The following is a 19,365-nucleotide window of genomic DNA, read 5'->3' as shown; positions in this document are numbered from 1 at the left end:
GATTTTGATATTAGAAATCGCACACACACACACACACACACACACACACACCACACACACACACACACACACACACCACACACACACACACACACACACACACACACACACACACACCACAACACACACACACACACACACACACACACACACACACACACATTCAACAGTTGTGTTTGAGTGTGAGCATTCCTTTCTATTTCCAACCTCTGAATCAGCTGTACAAGAAGGGAACTGCTTATGCAAACATGGTGACTATTGTGTTTGGGTCGCTTGGCTGTGTTACGTGCTAGTCGATGAGACCAGGCTGGTGCTGTGGTGGTGCTGTGGGCTATGTTACGTCTAGTCGATGAGACCAGGCTGGTCTGTGTGTGGTGCTGTGGGCTATGTTACGTCTAGTCGATGAGACCAGGCGTGGTCTGTGTGTGGTGCTGTGGGCTATGTTACGTCTAGTCGATGAGACCAGGCTGGTCTGGGTGGTGCTGTGGCTATGTTACGTCTAGTCGATGAGACAGGCTGGTCTGTGTGTGTGCTGTGGGCTATGTTACGTCTAGTCGACGAGACCAGGCTGGTCTGTGTGTGTGCTGTGGACTATGTTACGTCTAGTCGACGAGACCAGGCTGGTCTGTGTGGTGCTGTGGGCTATAGAGATAGAGAATACATTGGATACAGTGGAGAAAGTGCCTATTGTGCTGGGATACACAGGTACCGGTGCCACTTAATGAGCCAATTCACTATTTACCAAGCCATTGGGTATGATGATTTTGGATACCGAATTCAGATACAACCTGCAAATAGGAAGCCAATCACAGCCTCTTTTTGGTTTTTGAACTGAGATTCTATTAGTGTACTATTTCAGGAAATGGAAGTTTACAGTTATTTAAGTTTACTTTTAAGGGAAAGGCGTTGACGTGCTGAATTAGACCCCAAGTACCTTGCTGTACCAATGGTGATGCACAGAGGTGTGGATTGTTGCCAGGCCGGGAAGGGTCTGTCGTAGTCCGTCACGGTGACAGGTGAAACACTAATACAAATAAAGAAGCTGGCCAGGGTCACGGTGACAGGTGAAACACAAATAAAAAAGCACATAACCTGGTTCAAGCATTCATGACATCACACGGAAGAAGGCACAGTGATGCTGAAACGTTGGTGTTTTACCCAATAAATGATTTGGTTTTGGTCGTTTTTTTCTATATACAGTTACAACAGTTGTTAAACAGTATATGTTGGTACATGTGTAACTTTACACACGATGTAGTTCTAAATATTTGAGAATAAAAAGTAGAATAGATATTTGGTTATTTTCTTTGACATTATTGATTTAGTTCAAATGTCTTTGTTAGTGTTAGGAATGTCTTGGTTTGGTCTGCCTCTCTACCTGTTATGTGGCTGTTTGAAGGTTATTAAGTGGAGGTACTTACTCCATTTTTTAAATATCCTTGTAAAGCTTTATCGACAGATGTCTCTCAACGGCTATTTAGAGTGTGGAGAGAAGGTGGAGAAAGAAAGAGACAGACAGAGCGAGCGACGGAGAGGGAGAGAGAGTGGTTGATGTCTGGGGTCCGCTCACCAACCAAGCATTCACAAAATGGGAGAAAAACCTAATTGAAACTCTTCATGCAGAATTCTGCAAAAACATCCTCSGTGTACAACGTAAAACACCAAATAATGYATGCAGAGCAGAATTAGGCCGATACCCGCTAGTTATCAAAATCCAGAAAAGAGACGTTAAATTCTACAACCACCTAAAAGGAAGCGATTCCCAAACCGTCCATAACAAAGCCATTACCTACAGAGAGATAAACCTGGAGAAGAGTCCCCTAAGCAAGCTGGTCCTGGAGCTCTGTTCACAAACACACAGAGACCCCACAGAGCCCCAGGACAGCAACACAATTAGACCCAACCAAATCATCAGAAAACARAAAGATAATTACTTGACACATTGGAAAGAATTAACCAAAAACAAAGCAACCTAGAATGCTTTTTGGCCCTAAAYAGAGAATACACAGTGGCAGAATACCTGACCACTGTGACTGACCTAAAATTAAGGAAAGCTTTGACTATGTACAGACTCACTGAGCATAGCCTTGCTATTGAGAAAGGCCGCCGTAGGCAGACCTGGCCCTCAAGGCTATGTGCACACTGCCCACAAAATGAGGTGGAAACTGAGMAACTGTACAGTTGAAATATTGTGTAGACTACAGTACAGTTTAAATACTGTGTAGCCTACTGTGCAGTTTAAATACTGTGTAGCCTACTGTGCAGTTTAAATACTGTGTAGCCTACTGTACAGTTTAAATACTGTGTAGGCTACTGTGCAGTTTAAATACTGTGTAGCCTAACGTACAGTTTAAATACTGTGTAGCCTACTGTACAGTTTAAATACTGTGTAGCCTACTGTACAGTTTAAATACTGTGTAGCCTGTACAGTGTGTACAATGTAAATACTGTGTATGTTTCCTTTTGGACGGAGATTCAATATCTGTTTACATTTCAACATACACTAGTCCTATTAGGAAGTACATAGAGGACACAGAGAAAGTAGAGAGAGACATTGACAAATGGAAAGTGCTTTAGAGAGCATGGTTCAGGGCTGAGGGCTCAGGGTATCAAGTGTACACCACTGTGGATCGAGTGTTACATCTTGGCTTCTCACCTCTGTGAGTCTCCCAGCACTCATAACCCTCGGCTCGTAATGGCCACAGTAGTATTTGTGATGTGTGTAAAGTTTACTTTTGACTTGGCTGGCCTAACCAGTTGTACATAGTGACAGAGCAATTTTATGATTTTTGAAACATTTCTATTTTAACAGACAGATCAAATTAGGAACAAATTCTTATTTACAACGACTGTCTAGCAAGAGGCAAGAGGCAATACAGTTCAATTCTGATTTGCTAAATATCATGTAGGCTTATATGATATCATACATACTTCAATGCTTTATTAAACCAACCATTTCCCATCATATTTATTTTGTGAATTACAAAAAAACATTAGTAAAGTACTATAGACATGGGCTAATTGATTGATGCATCTACTGTAAGTTCAGTTACTCTATACCAGGGTTGGAAAATGAGAACAGGATATCCAAGCCATCAATTATATGCCCCTCTAGGAATATGTGTTGACATGACTGTATGAAATGTGTATGTGAATTATAGCCATGGGGTTTGACAGGTTAAGTTTACACCCGCAGGCACGCAGCACGCACGCACGCACGCACGCACACAACACACACACACACACACACACACACACACACAACACACAACACACACACACACACACCACACACACACACACACATAGAGTCGTCCGTTTGATAATGTCTGACACCTGGCCGTGATCCCACTCTCCAGAGTGTCTCGGGGGAGTTGGGATATGCAGGAAGTCAATTTCCAATTAACCGTGTACGTGTGTTATAGGACACAAATATAAGCATCCACCAAATTATTACCAAACACACAGACATACACCACAGAAATATGTGGTTAATCAATAATTGATAATTGATGAGATATCATATTTACACACACCCACACCTGCTTCATACACACTTCCCTCTGCCTCATACACACCTTCCTCTGCCTCATCCACACCTCCCTCTGCCTCATACACACCTTCCTCTGCCTCATACACACCCTCTCATCCACACTTCCTCTGCCTCATCCACACCTTATCTCTTGCCTCATCCACACCTCCCTCTCCTCATGACACACTTCCTCGCCTCATACACACCTTCCTCTGCCTCATCAACACCTTCCTCGCTCATACACACCTCCCTCTGCCTCATACACACCTTCCTCCGCCTCATACACACCTTCCTCTGCCTATCCACACCTTCCTCTGCCTCATCACACCTTCCTCTGCCTCATCACACCTTCCTCGCCTCATCCACACCTTCTCTGTCTCATCCACACCTCCCTCTTGCCTCATACACACCTTCCTCTGCCTCATCCACACCTTCCTCTTTTCCTCATTTGCCAACCAACCTGTTCCTTCTTCTGCTTTCATTTTCACACCTCTCTCCATCATCCACACCCTTTCCTCTGCTCTCATCCACAGCCTCTCTCTTTCATAACTCCTCTGCCTTCATCCACACCTTCCTCTGCCCTCATACACACCTTCCTCATGCCTCATCAAACCTTCCGCGCCTCATACACACCTCCCTCTGACTCATACACACCGTTCTTCTGCCTCATCCACACCTCCTCTTGCTCATCCACACTTCCTCTGCCTCATACACACTCCTCTGCCTCATACACACCTTCCTCTGCATCACCACACTTTCCTCTGCCTCCATCACACCTTCCTCTGCCTCACACACCCACACCTTCTCTGACTCATCCCACTTTCTCATCCACACCTTCTTCTGCCTCATCCACACTTCCCTCTGCCTCATCCACACCTCCCTCTGCCTCATCCACACCTTCTTCTGCCTCATCCACACCTCCCTCTGCCTCATACACACCTTCCTCTGCCTCATCCACACCTTCCCTGCCTCACACACCCACACCTTCCTCTGACTCATCCACACCTTCCTCTGCCTCATCCACACCTCCCTCTGCCTCATCCACACCTTCCTCTGCCTCATCACACCTTCCTCTGCCTCATACACACCTCCCTCTGCCCTCATACACACCTTCCTCTGCCTCATACACACCTTCTCTGCCTCATACACACCTTCCTCTGCCTCATACACACCTTCCTCTGCCTCATACACACCCACACCTTTGTGTAAGAAACTGTATTTCAGTCAGTCTGTGTCCTGCTCTCAACAGCAAATACATGAGATATTCACTTCAGCTAGTTCCTCAAAGGACAGATCACTGAGCAGCCCAAACTGGGTCGTATTCATTCGCTCACACCATAGAAAATAAGAGTTTCTCATTGGACAAGTTGAGTTAGTCCCTCCTTTTATCAGTCTGTTTTCTTCTGTTTGGTGCCTAATGAATAAGACCCTCATGTCCGTGACTGTGTGAAGAATTTGTTCAGGCATCTATTTAGGTCAGTCATTTATACAGGTGGACCCCCGTTCACCATGAAGTGTGGTGGTTGTTTTGTGTGTTTAAAAAAATATTGCAGCGAATTTGGAGGGGGAATAAACCCAGGAACCCATAAATCCAATTGACGAGGATGCAAAGGAGTTGTGTTAAGGTCATTACGATATCAACTCACCTCAGATGAACTCTATCTAATCATTTATTTCCCCCATTCCTTCTCTCTCTCCCTCCCTCCTTCTCTCTCTCCCTCCCTCCCGCAGCATGGCACAGAAAGAGAAGCTCCAGTGTCTGAAGGACTTCCATAAGGACACGCTGAAGCCTTCCCCAGGGAAAAGCCCGGGCACCCGGCCCGAGGACGAGGCAGAGGGGAAGCCYGTCCAGAGGGAGAAGTGGAACTCCAAGCTTGACTTTATCCTGTCCGTCGCTGGCGGCTTCGTGGGTTTGGGGAACGTCTGGCGTTTCCCATACCTCTGCTATAAGAATGGCGGAGGTGAGTTTCTGTCTCCTATACAGCTACTKACTAGGACATGAAGGGTGAAAGGGAAGGAAGCCAGTCCAACTCTGTATTCTAAGATGTTCGGGGTCAATGACGCTTCTGTGACATATTCATGTAAACAGAAGATGCAGAGTGCTGTGTTCAATGGGGTTATTAATTCAAGTCATGAGAGCGGGTTAGTACAGGTCAACAGCTAGCACCCAGCTAACACATAACGTTCTGAGAACCATATGTTTCTTAGAGTTTGGTGAGAGCGTGGTTCTATGGTTATTTTGCATTCAACCTTCCCACATCTTTCTGGGAATGGTGCAGGATAGTTGCTTGGCTTTGGAACATTCTCAGATCATTTAAGGAACTTGACAAAAAAAAATTWAATCTTGGTATTTCATTACTTTAACAGAATGTTTCCTAAGAGTTCAAACATGTTTAGATTTAATAAAAAATGTTGGTAATGTTCTAGGAACATTCTCCAACTGGTTTGACATTGGGAATGTTCTCACATAGTTCCAAGAACGTTAAGAAACAACGTTCTTCTGTGGGAATTTCAGACCTTCAGCATAACATTTCTACACGTTTCCGCATTATTCTATATAAAGTAATGTTCTCAGTACATTATGAAAACTTTCCATAAAAAAAAACACAAGAAAACATTAACAACGTTCTAAGAATGTTATTTAAAAACATATATATTCCGTTCTTAGCGTCAACAAAACTCTCTCTATCGTCTATCTTGTTAAGTGTGTTCAGCTGTGATGGCCACGCCCAGTAATTGGCCACACCTGATCTTATTGAGTGCTTGTTTCCTTTGAAATGGGGTCTGATTGAATAGAGATAAATGAACAGCTTTGTATGAGTAAAAAAAGCATGCTAGAGCCATCCAACAGAAGATCATAGGTTCGAATCTCACTGATGCCGTGCCACAATAAAAAAATACATGTGTTTCCATGATAAAAAATACATGTGTTTGCATGTGTCCTATCTGTGCTTGTAGTTAAACACAGTTAACCTTAGCTAGCAGTGTTATTAAAAGTCTTATTCAAACATTCAGTGAAAGTTTTAAGGAAGTTATTCAAAAACCTTAAAATAACCTATAATTTCCTTCCTCAGAACGTATAATAAAACCTCCCAGGAAAACTTTCAGGGAACCATAGTAAAATGTTCTCAGAACTTCCCTGCAAGCTAAAAATGTACATTCCCAGAACAGGCGAAATGTTCACTTCCTTTCTCAGAACATTAAAAAAAAAAGTTCAGTTTTACCGGTCAGGAAAATTATGGCTTCGTTCCCAGAATCAATGGGAAACCAAAAACGTACGTTCTCACAACTTCCAAGGAACCAAATGTGCTATCTGGGCAGTCTCTCTGCATGCAACCATGGTTCCTTTACAGCTGCTATCTAAGTCTAGAACATGAAGGTTTTACAGCTTAAAGCCATTCCAATTGACTAACCATTCCATGGTTGACTTACTTGACTAACAAATGAATGTCCTCCATCTCACTCCCTTCTAACATTACTGACGTAAAATGATTTACCGTAGTTACTCTCTTGATTCACACATACTTCTGTTTTTCTTGAACCTGACCACATTTGTTTATATATTCGTCTTCTCCTCCTCCAGGTGCATTTCTCATCCCGTACTTCATCTTCCTCTTCGGCGGAGGTCTACCTGTGTTTTTCCTGGAGGTGGCCCTCGGACAGTACACCTCCGAGGGTGGAATCACCTGCTGGGAAAAACTTTGCCCCATCTTTACTGGTGAGTACATTTTTAGTTATTATTTAAGGTTTCCCTCATAAAATAAGTTTCTACCCTCAGAATCTTATTTGCAATGACGACCTGGCAAGAGTAGCTAGAAGAGAGGGACATGCTTGGTCAAATCGGGTCAATGACCTTCAGCCGAAATCAAATAAATAGTAAATAATTGATGCACAGGTCAATCATCTTATTCATACCAGCCCAGGCCAGGAAAGATACCACACATTTCATTACACTGGCTCTGCCTCGCCCACACAGACTCCATGGTAGTCCAACCAACAACTAGCCTTATTTTGATACTGCCTGGTTGCTAGGCGCCCTATACTGCAGTTGCAGCCTGTTCCCTTTGGACTCCCCTCCTCTCCTAACTGCCAACTAACTGCAAATCACTGCCAGCTGATATGCCCTGGCTTCATTAGACATTACACACTCTGTACTGAGAGTTGAGGGAAACTGAAAGTGCACTTTGCTCATGCCACTCAAACAATGTGCTTTGTCTTACTACCCGGCTATCTTCTGATATTTTCTTAGGGAAGTCCCCCCCCCCCCCACACCACACCACACACACACACACACACACACTGAGCCTTGAGACTCAGCCATGCCTGTTCATAGTGTGTTTGAATTAGAGGTTGCTATGGCACCAGCGCTGAAAACATCAGGAAGATGCCTATCAATTGAGTCTGACCCAAGTAGGAGAGAGACAAACAACATCTTATAAACAGAAAAGAAGACAGCGCTAGTAAGCTGTGTATGTATCAGTCTAGATGGCACGCTATAGGCTGACATGCTCTGTGCTGTAGACATAGGCTGAGTCTTAATGGCACCCATATTAGGCTGAGTCTTAATGCACCCTATAGGCTGAGGCTTAATGGCACCCTATAGGCTGAGTCTTAATGGCACCCTATAGGCTGATTCTAATGGCACCCTATCTCTACATAGTGCACTACTCGACCAGGGCCCGTAGGGTAGTGCACTACTTGACCAGGGCCCTATGGGAATAGAGGAACTGTTTGGGCGCGACAGGGACTCACCTCCAGCCAACCAAAACAGGCCAAGCCTCACTCTAACTCTCTCTATTTGTATAATACATTCAGATAAGATGAGACTGGTTGTCAGAAAAACAAGCGTTACTTTTCAGCCCTGGTGGCTGCCTGCCTTGAATGGATTGGTGGGGGGCCCAGTTCATTTTCATTAAAGGGAAGTGACAGAGGCTGACAGTGGGAGAAGAGGAGGGAGGGAGGCAGGGAGAGACAGTTGGAGAAGGAATGAGGAAGTAACAGAGGGTGACAATGGGGGGGGGAGGGAGGCAGGGAGGGGAAGTAACAGATGGTGACAATGGGGGGGGGGGGGGGGGAGACAGGGAGAGAAGTTGGAGAAGGAATGAGGAAGTAAACAGATGGTGACGAGGGAGGGAGGGAGGGAGACAGGGAGAGACAGTTGGAGAAGGAATGAGGAAGTAACAAGAGGGTGACAATGGGGGGGGGGGGAGACAGGGAGAGACAGTTAGAGAAGGAATGAGGAGTAACAGAGGGTGACAATGGGACGAGGGAGGGAGGAGGGAGACAGGGAGAGACAGTTGGAGAAGGAATGAGGAAGTAACAGAGGGTGACAATGGGGGGGGGGGGAGACAGGGAGAGACAGTTTAGAGAAGAAATGAGGAAGTAACAGAGGGTGACAATGGGACGAGGGAGGGAGGGAGGGGAAGTAACAGAGGGTGACAGTGGGACGAGTGAGGGAGGCAGGGAGAGGATGGAGGGAGAGATGGAGGGAGACATAGTGAGGGATGGAGAGTAGAACGGAGGAGTGGAGGGAAGGGGGAGGTAGAGGAGGGGAGAGGAGAGGAGATTTTCATGTCCTACAGCCAAACGATTACAACAGCATTCAAAACAAACACGTGTTCATTGAAAAATATAGCTACATTGGATTCCTTTATATCAAATCTCCCTTTGTAAGTGTTTTTGTACAGTATATATTTGTCTCTGATGTCTGGCATGCAAGATTAACATTTATGTGACCTTTCCCCCTAGGTATCGGCTATGCTTCGATTGTGATCGTGTCACTCCTGAACATCTACTACATAGTGATCCTGGCCTGGGGTTTGTACTACCTGTTCCAGTGCTTCCAGCCGGAGCTGCCCTGGGCCAAGTGTAAGAACTCCTGGAACACAGACCGCTGTGTGGAGGACACCGTACGTAAGAACAAGACCCTGATGCTGGCCGCTAACATCACCAACTTCACCTCGCCCGTCACCGAGTTCTGGGAGTGAGTACAGTAACTTTTAAAAATGTATTTAACTTTTATTGACTGTATACAGGTGACATATATTCATCTGAGACAGTTTAACCACAGCAGGAACATAATCCTGTAGCAACAAGAAATGTGAATAATTATGTGGATTATAATTAATGGACATATTTTGTAAGGGGGTTAATACATTTTTTTGTTAGGGCAAATCAAGTCTTACATTTTAAAGTGGAAATTACAAACTTTAGAAGCCTTTTTTTAAACCTTGAATACACTACAAGTTTGCATTTTCTGCTGTGCAGGACGATTCTTGCAACAACAGAGTTGTCCAATTAAGATACGGCATCTGTACAGGATAGTCTCAATGAGTTCTGGGAGTTAGTACAGCACTGGAATATAGTATAATAATATATAATCATTATTATGATTATATCAACCAATTTATCAACCAATCCCATACTATAGTTCGGCGCGACTATAGTATGGGATTGGTTGAAGCTAAATTCAGTTTAAATTCAGATATCCCCCTAGAGTCGCGTCAATCTAAGTTACATAAAGAAATCCCTATCTAAAAATGTCGGTTTAAACTAGAGATATCTGTTTTTTTTGGCATTGGGTGCATTTCAATCCATTCGTACTTCTGCATCTGCAGTGAAAGGTCTTCTTACGTAAACGTCTGAACGGTTTGACCTATAAACTATTATGCTCTACGACCCCCCACAAGAGTCACGGGACTCGTCTGAAGGTAACCGGTACTGGTTTTAAAAAACCAAATGGAAGTATGAAGGTAGTTTTGTGACTACACCCCAAAAAAGGGTTAAATATGTGTAAAAAAAGATATGTATGTTATAAAAWAAWAAWAAAAAGTATAATATTAATAATTTGGAGTGTTTTTATATCTCCTAGATTATTAAGGACAGACACTCATAACCATGTTTCTTAGGATTTTCTTTTTTATGTTCTTTTTGCCATTTATGAATGTGTTATTCAATGCATTTCTATGGGCTTTAGTAGTAAATGCCAAAATCTATATTTTATTATACATTTTTTTTTATACCTAAAGGGGTCCTAAAATTCAAAATCAAATAGCTAAATGATCCATAGTATGACCACCTTATAACAATTAGTATGAACCCCCACCCCCATCACAACCGGCTGTGATTGGGAGTCCCATAGGGCCTAGGGCCTAGCGTTGTCCGGGTTAGGGGAGGGTTTGGCCGTTTTTTTTTTCTTGGCTCATTGCGTTCTAGCAACTCCTTGTGGTGGGCCGGGCACCTGCAGGCTGACCACTGTCGTCAGGTGAATGGTGTTTCCTCTGACACTTTGGTGCGGCTGGCTTCCGGGTTAAGCGGGCATTTGTTAAGAAGCGCAGTTTGGCGGGTCATGTTTCAGAGGACGCATGACTCGACCTTCGCCTCCCGAGCCCATTGGGGAGATGCAGCGATGAGACAAGACAGAAAAAGGGGGTAAAAATCACGACTTCACGAACTGACCTGGTAAAACATCTGAGCCCCAGTTATAGGACATCTGACCCTCTCTTTCCCCAACATGACTCTTTGTCTTCTCTCCAACAGACGTAATGTCCTTAGCATCTCCAGTGGCATCGATGAAATCGGGGAGGTCAAGTGGGACCTTGCTCTGTGCCTGCTGGGGGTCTGGGTCATCTGCTTCTTCTGCATCTGGAAGGGAGTGAAATCCACTGGGAAGGTGAGCTTAGCTGGGAAGTACTTWATATTTTCCATATATAAATAGATTTAATGTAATGGACATTTTCTGTCAGACCACGTACCATTTGGCGTTTACGCAAACACACCCTGAAGAAGGGACTTAAGCCAAATTGTTGGTCAAATATATCCACAGCAAGGAGAAATGAAAGTGAAACAAATGTTAATTTGTACACCAAAAGGCCAACATTGTATTTACGATAATTGAATGGGGTGAGAATGTCCTTTCTAGAGATTCTAATTCTATGGATTCCCCTCTGCCACTGCCTGCACGGATTCATACATCTTAATGAGACACACCTCAAAGTGCAAKGATGCCAAGTTGAACAGGCTACTATTATACGACAGACTATCGGGAAATAAATCAAGAGCAGTGTTCCAGAGTGCAATTAAATCTCTGCGTAACGCGTGTAAACAAGAGCCAGACCAGGCACAGCAACACCCCCGGGACCAGTCAGGGAGCTGGATCGATCCCAGAAACCTTGTTTAATTGAGCCAATTGATTGGTTTAGCCTGATTTATGGTTCCTTGTCCCTCTAAGCTATAAATCATTCGGTATCTGCAGTCTTCACTTCCTGGAAAGGGAAGCTTGGTGTCAGCCTTCACAAAACAAAAGGAAAGAGTATAACAGAGAGGATTGGATTCTGATATAAGATAGGGTTACGATTCTGACAGACAACTGAGAATGTGTCAAATCTGTCTCTTTAGACAAAGAAATGTATGTGGATGAGATCGACACTATCGATGTGTAAATCTGCTGATACATCGATGGTTTTGTCCTCTGTTTCCCAACAGGTTGTGTACGTCACTGCTACCTTCCCCTTCGTCATGCTGATCATTCTGTTGATCCGCGGCGTCACTCTGCCAGGAGCATCTGAAGGAATCAAGTTCTACCTGTATCCAGACCTGCAACGTCTCAAAGACCCTGAGGTAGAACCACCACCCGTCCTGTCTTGGAACTTTTTTAATCTATTCATTAAGCAATTGTGGCTGGGATTCAAACAAACCACACAGAATCCTGGCCTAAATCTTGAATTTCGAATCCTTTGAGTTTAATATTTGATCTTATCTTTAGAATAAAATATTTAAATCGCCATAATGAACAGAATGGGGAATAAAGTACATCCTTGTCTTACGCCCCAAGATAATGTTAATGTGGTGTAGTTGGCTGTAAAGCTAATTTTCATTAGTAGTCCTTGGGTAAACGTGATTGTTCTGGGATAAGGAAAAATGTGTAGACAAAGTCAGTCAAAATATTGCCCAATGTAATAATACACCAAATAGTCTAAATACTACTCAGTGTTTCCCAAAGCTTGTGTCTCAGCCTTCGTGTCTTCTCCCCTTCTACCTCCAGGTTTGGATCGATGCAGGCACTCAGATCTTCTTCTCCTATGCCATCTGTCTGGGAGCTATGACGTCACTGGGGAGCTACAACAAATACAAATACAACTGCTATAGGTGAGCGTCCACGCCGGGGGGGTGGGAGGGGGGAGGGAGGTGATGGTGGTGGTGGGACCTAATCCAGTGGTTAAAGAAAAATGGGTAGAAAAAAAAGAAAAAAAGTGGGGAACTTAGGTTCCTTTTGTGTTCATTAACAACCTCCATGACATGTGTGATATAGGGACTGTTTGCTGCTGGGAGGCCTCAACAGCGGTACCAGTTTTGTGTCTGGCTTCGCAATATTTTCCGTCCTGGGCTTCATGGCACAAGAGCAAGGGGTGGACATTGCCGATGTGGCAGAGTCAGGTACGAGGTGGTTAAAGTGGCAGTGATGGTGGGCGCTGCTACTTAAAATAAACAAACAATAAACAACAGCAAAAACAACAGTGTTGCTGGTTCTATCCAACAGAAAAAAAGACAAAATCCGAAAGACACTAGATAAAGTTAAATGTAAAGAATGAAATGGATTTATTTTCATGAAAGACGGCATCGAAATATGGAAGTTTCGGGCAATCAAACACTGCTTGACAGAAAAAAAATAAAAAATACCAAGTTACAGTATAAAAAAACTGCTTACTGTGGTAAAACCTTTCAGTGCACCTCTATAACATGGATGTCGCATATTTGGATCTGGTTGGATTCTTCAAGCAATCGAGTATCAAGGAACATGCTGGTGGAAAGAAAGAAAGGGTTACTGTTAACTTGGATCTTATCCAGAACACTAGGGAGCGAAGAGTCGAGCCATGCATGAGAGATCCCATCATGACCTTTTCTTCTCACGATCAACCAGTAGATTTAAGAGTCCTGCTCCAGCCTGTTCCAACAGATACTGTATCTACTGTATGAGAGTGAAGTATATTACGTCAGTAATCCAGGACATCTTGTGCCAAGTTAAAATAAACAAGTATGACTTAAGTCTCACTTATGACACTTACCTCTGGGCTGTTTTAGATGGGTCTAGCATATTTATCCGTCTTTTACAATGTGATCAGTTCAATGGTTGATGCCCATGGCGGATTCTATTTGTCCTGTAAGTTTTTAATTATAAGCATGTTTCTAACTATTGCACTTGTTATGTCATTCTCCTTCTACTGCTGTGTATACTACAAGGAGGCATCAATGTGGTGATGTTTTTAGGTGATTTTTCTGTAATTGAGAAAAAACACCCTTAATTTCTACTTTTATTATAGCAGATATACTATACTGTACATTCTGATATGAAAGATGGGTCTTTTGATGGTATTAACTGAGATCCTGCATCACTGGCTCCCTCTTGCAGTGTGTAGTCAGTCTGCTCTAGCCTTGATATCTCTATCCCTATCCTTCTGAGGAGACTGTGCAGGGTGTTCCTGCTGGAATACAGAGATACGGTGAATGCATGAGAAATGATGGCTGTAGAAAATAAATCATTTAAATACTGAGCTATCTCAGTAATCTATCTCAGTATCTCAGCTGTCTGAGCGATCTCTTTCTCTGAGAAATTGTATTAGCATAAAATAATATAATTTCCCCCATATTTTTTGTATATAAAATATAGCTCAGTATTTGACATTTTTATTTTATTCAGTCATTATTGCTCATCTTTATCAAGGGTGTCAATAATTTCAGACCCCACTGTATATATTACATCATATGATGAAACAAATTTAGTTGATAAGTATACTGATCTAGATTAATGCTATTTACTGTAAGCAGTTTAATAGATTAAGTAATTCAATGAGTTTCGACGGGAGAGTTTTGGTACAAAGTACTGTAGATGGTCTGTGATACCATGTTCTAATTCACACCTTGTGCTGTAAGCAGTGAAATAAGGTGCAATGGTGCACTGAGAAAGAGACAACTTGCCTTAAACTGCAGCAACTTGATTCTGAGGAGAGAGGTTTTATTTTTGGGGTAGAAATGCAGAGTAGATCCAGATGTGCGCCCACGCTGAGGATGATACATGTGTGCTGAAGGCGACGGCATTACCTGCTAGACCAGCCTCAAGCACGACAGAGGATTTTATTTTATTATTATTATTGACGTTTCAAAGCCAGCTCACTAGGCAGTCTGCTAGCTAGTCATGTCGTGTTTGGTTGGATGCCTTGTCATATATTTCACAGCTAAACCAACTTTATTCTATGTGTTTGCTGTTTTTCCTGTTTTGTTTTTTAACTTCTGTTGTAACAGGTTATCCCATTGTTATAACGCCACGTTATCGAGACGTTGCTATAGTTACAATCGAGAAGAGGCGCCGTATGTTGCCTCTGATCCTGTCGTTGTTATTATATACTATATATTCTACTATATACTATACTAGTTATGTTCTATACTAGCCTATATATTATACTATATACTATACTAGATATGTTATATACTAGCCTATATATTCTACTAGTTTAGTATAGTTCTTATATACACATATTGATAGGAGATTAACATTTTGAGCTGTTCTGTTGTAAGGCTACGTTGACCTTCTTTGATAGTTCTTGTCATAACATGAATACCTAGTCTTACCAGGAACCATAAGTTAAGAGACCATTGACAATGCATTACACTTACATGGCCTACAGTATACGATCGTAAGGATAAGACGAGATGAGATAGATCTACACTTTGAGGATTTTTTATTTCCTATTAACATTAGTTTGGTTTGTGCTATATTTGGACGCACCAAGATGGCATCAGACCAGATCAAACGATAGAACCCTGGTTTCTAATTGTGTTTTCTCCACTTCCCCATCCCCCTCTCTCTTCTTGTTCCTCTCTAGGTCCTGGCTTGGCCTTCATTGCCTATCCTAAAGCTGTGTCTATGATGCCGCTGCCAACCTTCTGGGCTATTCTCTTCTTCATCATGCTTCTGCTACTGGGTCTCGACAGTCAGGTCAGTAGTCTACTCCGTATAAATTGAGAATCAAGAATCAAGTATCTGAATCTGAGACAGTCAGGTCAGTATATTCAGTATGAATTGATAATCAAGTATCTAAATCTGAGTCTGAATCTGAGACAGTCAGGTCAGTATAATTCAGTATGAATTGATAATCAAGTATCTAAATCTGAGTCTGAATCTGAGACAGTCAGGTCAGTATATTCAGTATAATTGAGAATCAGTATCTGAGTCTGAATCTGAAGACAGTCAGGTCATGTATATTCAGTATGAATTGAGAATCTGTATTGTATCTGAATCTGAACAGTCAGGTCAGTATATTCAGTTATGAATTGATAATCAAGTATCTAAATCTGAGTCTGAATCTGAGCAGTCAGGTCAGTAATTTCAGTATGAATTGAGAATCAAGTATCTGAATCTGACTCTGATTCTGAAACAGTCAGTAGTATACTCATTATGAATCAAGGATCTGACTCTGAATTTGATACAGTCACGTCAGTTGCACCTTCAGCGGGGACGTAAGGAAACCGGAAGCATACGGGTTTATGGGAAAAGCTTAGAGGAAGAGGAGAAGCATGAAAACCGGATGTTTCTGGTTTCTGACGACCCCGTTCGGGCRTTTCTTTTACGACTGCTACGTTAGGATAGGTCAGTAGTATCGCCATTATGAATAAAGAATCTGAATCTGAGAAAGTCAGGTCAGGTGGTAAGGAAGTTCATTGATATCAGTCATATGAGCACTAAGATTATGAAATTATACACATTTCATTGTCTTGTTAATGGAAGTTGGTTGTTTTATTATGAGACAGTAAGTCAGTTTATTGATATGAGTGATACGATTGCTGAGATGGTGAAAAATATACACTTTGTAGGGTAAGTGTACAGGGAAGTTGTAAGCATGTTAAGAGACAGAGGTGGTTCTGTTCCAATTTTCAATATCCAATGGCATTAGAACGTGGCCACAGTCAGTATATTACTATAGGGAAGTTGTAACTAAACAAGTTCCTGAATGTCAGCTTTATTAACCTGCATGGGGAAATTCATGGTCACATGGCCAGGAAAGACTTGTGGCCCATATACATGTGATCAGGAGGGAAAAACTCCTGCCCCCATACACATGTGATCAATACAGGCCTAAACAGGACTAAACAGTCAGTCAATAAAAACTGTCAATCCACAGAGGCAAGCCACTACACGGACACATCACCCCAGGTTCTATTGCTGGATGTTAACTGCTTATGAATAAACAACTACATGTTGACCTAGTCAGTCAGTTTATTTTTTTTACCTTTATTTAACTAGGCAAGTCAGTTAAGAAGAAATTCTTATTTACAATGACGGCCTAGGAACAGTGGGTTAACTGCCTTGTTCAGGGGCAGAACGACAGATTTGTACCTTGTCAGCTCRGGAATTCGATCTTGCAACCTTTCGGTTACTAGTCCAACGCTCTAACCACTAGGCTACGCTGCCTCCCCTATTAGTCAATACAGCTAAATGCTAGCATCCACAGACAGTCGTATCATTACTACAGCTAAATGCTAGCATCCACAGACAGTCGTATCATTACTACAGCTCAATACTAGGATCCATAGACAGTCGTATCATTACTACAGCTCAATACTAGGATCCATAGACAGTCGTATCATTACTACAGCTAAATACTAGCATCCATAGACAGTCGTATCATTACTACAGCTAAATGCTAGACAGTCGTACCATTACTACAGCTATATTATTCTTAGGTGTCGCTTAATTTTATAAGAATAATGTTTTATTCATTGGTGTCGCATTAATTTAGTAAATAAGACAAGGTGTTACTTTATAATATTCTTCATTAGGGCCCCCGTCGACTCGCTAACCATTTATAAGATAATGTTATTTCATTAGGGTGTCACTTATTTTAGTAAGAAATTAAATGTAATAATATGTCCATTAGGGTGTCGCTTAATTTAGTAAGATAATGTATATATTCATTAGGGTGTCGCTTAATTTTAGTAAGATTAATGTTTATCATTAGGGTGTCGATTAATTTGAGTAAGATAATGTTATATTCATTAGGATGTCACTAAGGTTCAGGACTGGGCTGGACACTTGTGATACTGTATCTACATAGGAAAGTACATTCAACTAGAACTTATTTAAGTAACATTACGGCCATATGATATCAGTGTAAAAAAGTTCAAGTTTACTCCCAGAAGATAGTACTTAACCTAGTACCATGGTCAAGTCCAGGAGGTAAGTACTTGAACCTAGTAAACATGGTAAGTCCCAAAGATAGTACTTATACCTAGTAACGCATCGTAACTCCAGAAGAGATTAGACTAACCTGTAACCAGAATAGGTATAACCCATGGTAAGTCCCAGAGATAGTACTTAACCTAGTAACCATGGTAGTCCCAGAATTGATAGTACTTAACCTAGAACTGGTAAGTCCAGAAGATAGACTTAACCTAGTAACCATGGTAGTCCCAAAGATGTTACTTATGCCTAGTACCATGGTCCAGAAGTAGTACCTACCTAAAATGGTAAGTCCAGAAGATAGGTAACTGTAACACTATAACCATGGTAGTCCCAGAAGATAGTACTAACCTAGTAACCATGGTGAAGTCCCCGAAGATAGTACTTAACTTAGTAACCATGGTAAGGTCCCAGAAAGATAGTACCTTAACCTAGTAACCACTGGTAAGTCCCAGAAGATGTAACTAATAGTAATCATGTACTCCAAAGAGTACTTAACCAGAACCTGGAGTCCAGGAGGTAAGTTACTTAACCTAGTAACCATGGTAAGTCCCAGAAGATAGTACTTACCCTAGTAACCAGGTAAGTCAGAAGATTGCTTTATGGAGCAACACTGTAGCTATAAAAAGTTCCCGACGGTAACCCTTCCTTAGGAAGGAGGCGATAACAGATCCACCAAGAGGTGATCCTGTCCTTCCACTTCCAAAACTGGGGACAGAAAAGACACAGAGACAAAGAGATGGGAGTAGTGATGCATACAGTAGGCCAGATAAGGCCTACATGTTGTATGGACGTAGTCCTGTGTGGCTCAGTCCGTAAACAATGACTCTTGCAAACGACAAAGGTTTGGGTTTTGAATTCCCGCTGGCGTAACGCAATATGTAAACATGCACACATGACTACGTCACTTAGGATAAAAAGTGTCTGCTAAAATGACTTTATATAGAGGCATTTATCCAGCAGTGACAGCCAGCCAGCCAGTCATTAGTCAACCAGCCTCGACCAATCAGCCAGTTAAATTTATACCATCGCATGTGCGATCTAGTCTCATATTATTCAATCATTGTTTTCTCACTTGCTTGGCAGTGAGAAAGCCTGGAAATGGAGATGCTGTATCTAGCTAGGTCATAGTAATGGTATGACTGTCTATGGAAGCTAGCATTTAGCTGTAGTATAGTAACGACTGTCTATGGATGCTAGCATTGATCTGCAGTAATGGTAGCGACTGTCTAGCATTTAGGCTGTAGTAATGGTACAACTGTCTATGGTTGCTAGTATTTAGCTGTAGTAATGGTACGACTGTCTAGCATTTAGCTGTAGTAATGGTACAACTGTCTATGGATGCTGCATTTAGCTGTAGTAATGGTACAACTGTCTATGGATGCTAGCATTTAGCTGTAGTAATGGAACGACTGTCCTGTAGATGCTAGCATTTAGCTGTAGTAATGGTACGACTGTTAGATTTAGCTGTAGGAATGATACGATGTCTAGCATTTAGCTGTAGTAATGGTACGACTGTCTAGCATTTAGCTGTAGTAATGATACGACTGTCTATGGATGGATAGTATTTAGAGCTGTAGACTAGTAAGCTGGTAAAATA

The 19,365-nt window shown here is 42.2% G+C and overlaps 1 protein-coding gene across 4 annotated transcripts in view; it reads left to right on the top strand.

The window, feature by feature from the left end:
* The window catches only part of LOC111970530 (sodium- and chloride-dependent taurine transporter-like), a 28,276-nt gene extending 11,022 nt beyond the window's left edge, over nt 1-17,254 (top strand). The window contains exons 2-10 of one of the 4 annotated variants that reach the window (XM_070445800.1): nt 5,264-5,493; nt 7,116-7,250; nt 9,281-9,515; nt 11,072-11,204; nt 12,017-12,151; nt 12,576-12,679; nt 12,843-12,967; nt 15,412-15,654; nt 15,905-17,254. In XM_070445800.1, coding sequence (XP_070301901.1) covers nt 5,265-5,493; nt 7,116-7,250; nt 9,281-9,515; nt 11,072-11,204; nt 12,017-12,151; nt 12,576-12,679; nt 12,843-12,967; nt 15,412-15,551 — 1,236 coding nt within the window. In that variant the 5' untranslated portion in view covers nt 5,264 and the 3' untranslated portion in view covers nt 15,552-15,654; nt 15,905-17,254. Of the gene's footprint in view, nt 1-5,263; nt 5,494-7,115; nt 7,251-9,280; nt 9,520-11,071; nt 11,205-12,016; nt 12,152-12,575; nt 12,680-12,842; nt 12,968-15,411; nt 15,722-15,904 lie in introns of those variants that run through there. The other 3 variants (XM_070445799.1, XM_070445801.1, XM_070445802.1) reach the window with 3 other exon arrangements.
* Nucleotides 17,255-19,365: the final 2,111 nt, after the last annotated feature.

This window comes from Salvelinus sp. IW2-2015, linkage group LG11 (assembly GCF_002910315.2).
Source record: "Salvelinus sp. IW2-2015 linkage group LG11, ASM291031v2, whole genome shotgun sequence".
Lineage (NCBI taxonomy): Eukaryota > Metazoa > Chordata > Actinopteri > Salmoniformes > Salmonidae > Salvelinus > Salvelinus sp. IW2-2015.
Note: the sequence above shows the minus strand (reverse complement) of the source record. Positions and strands in the feature narration are given on the sequence as shown.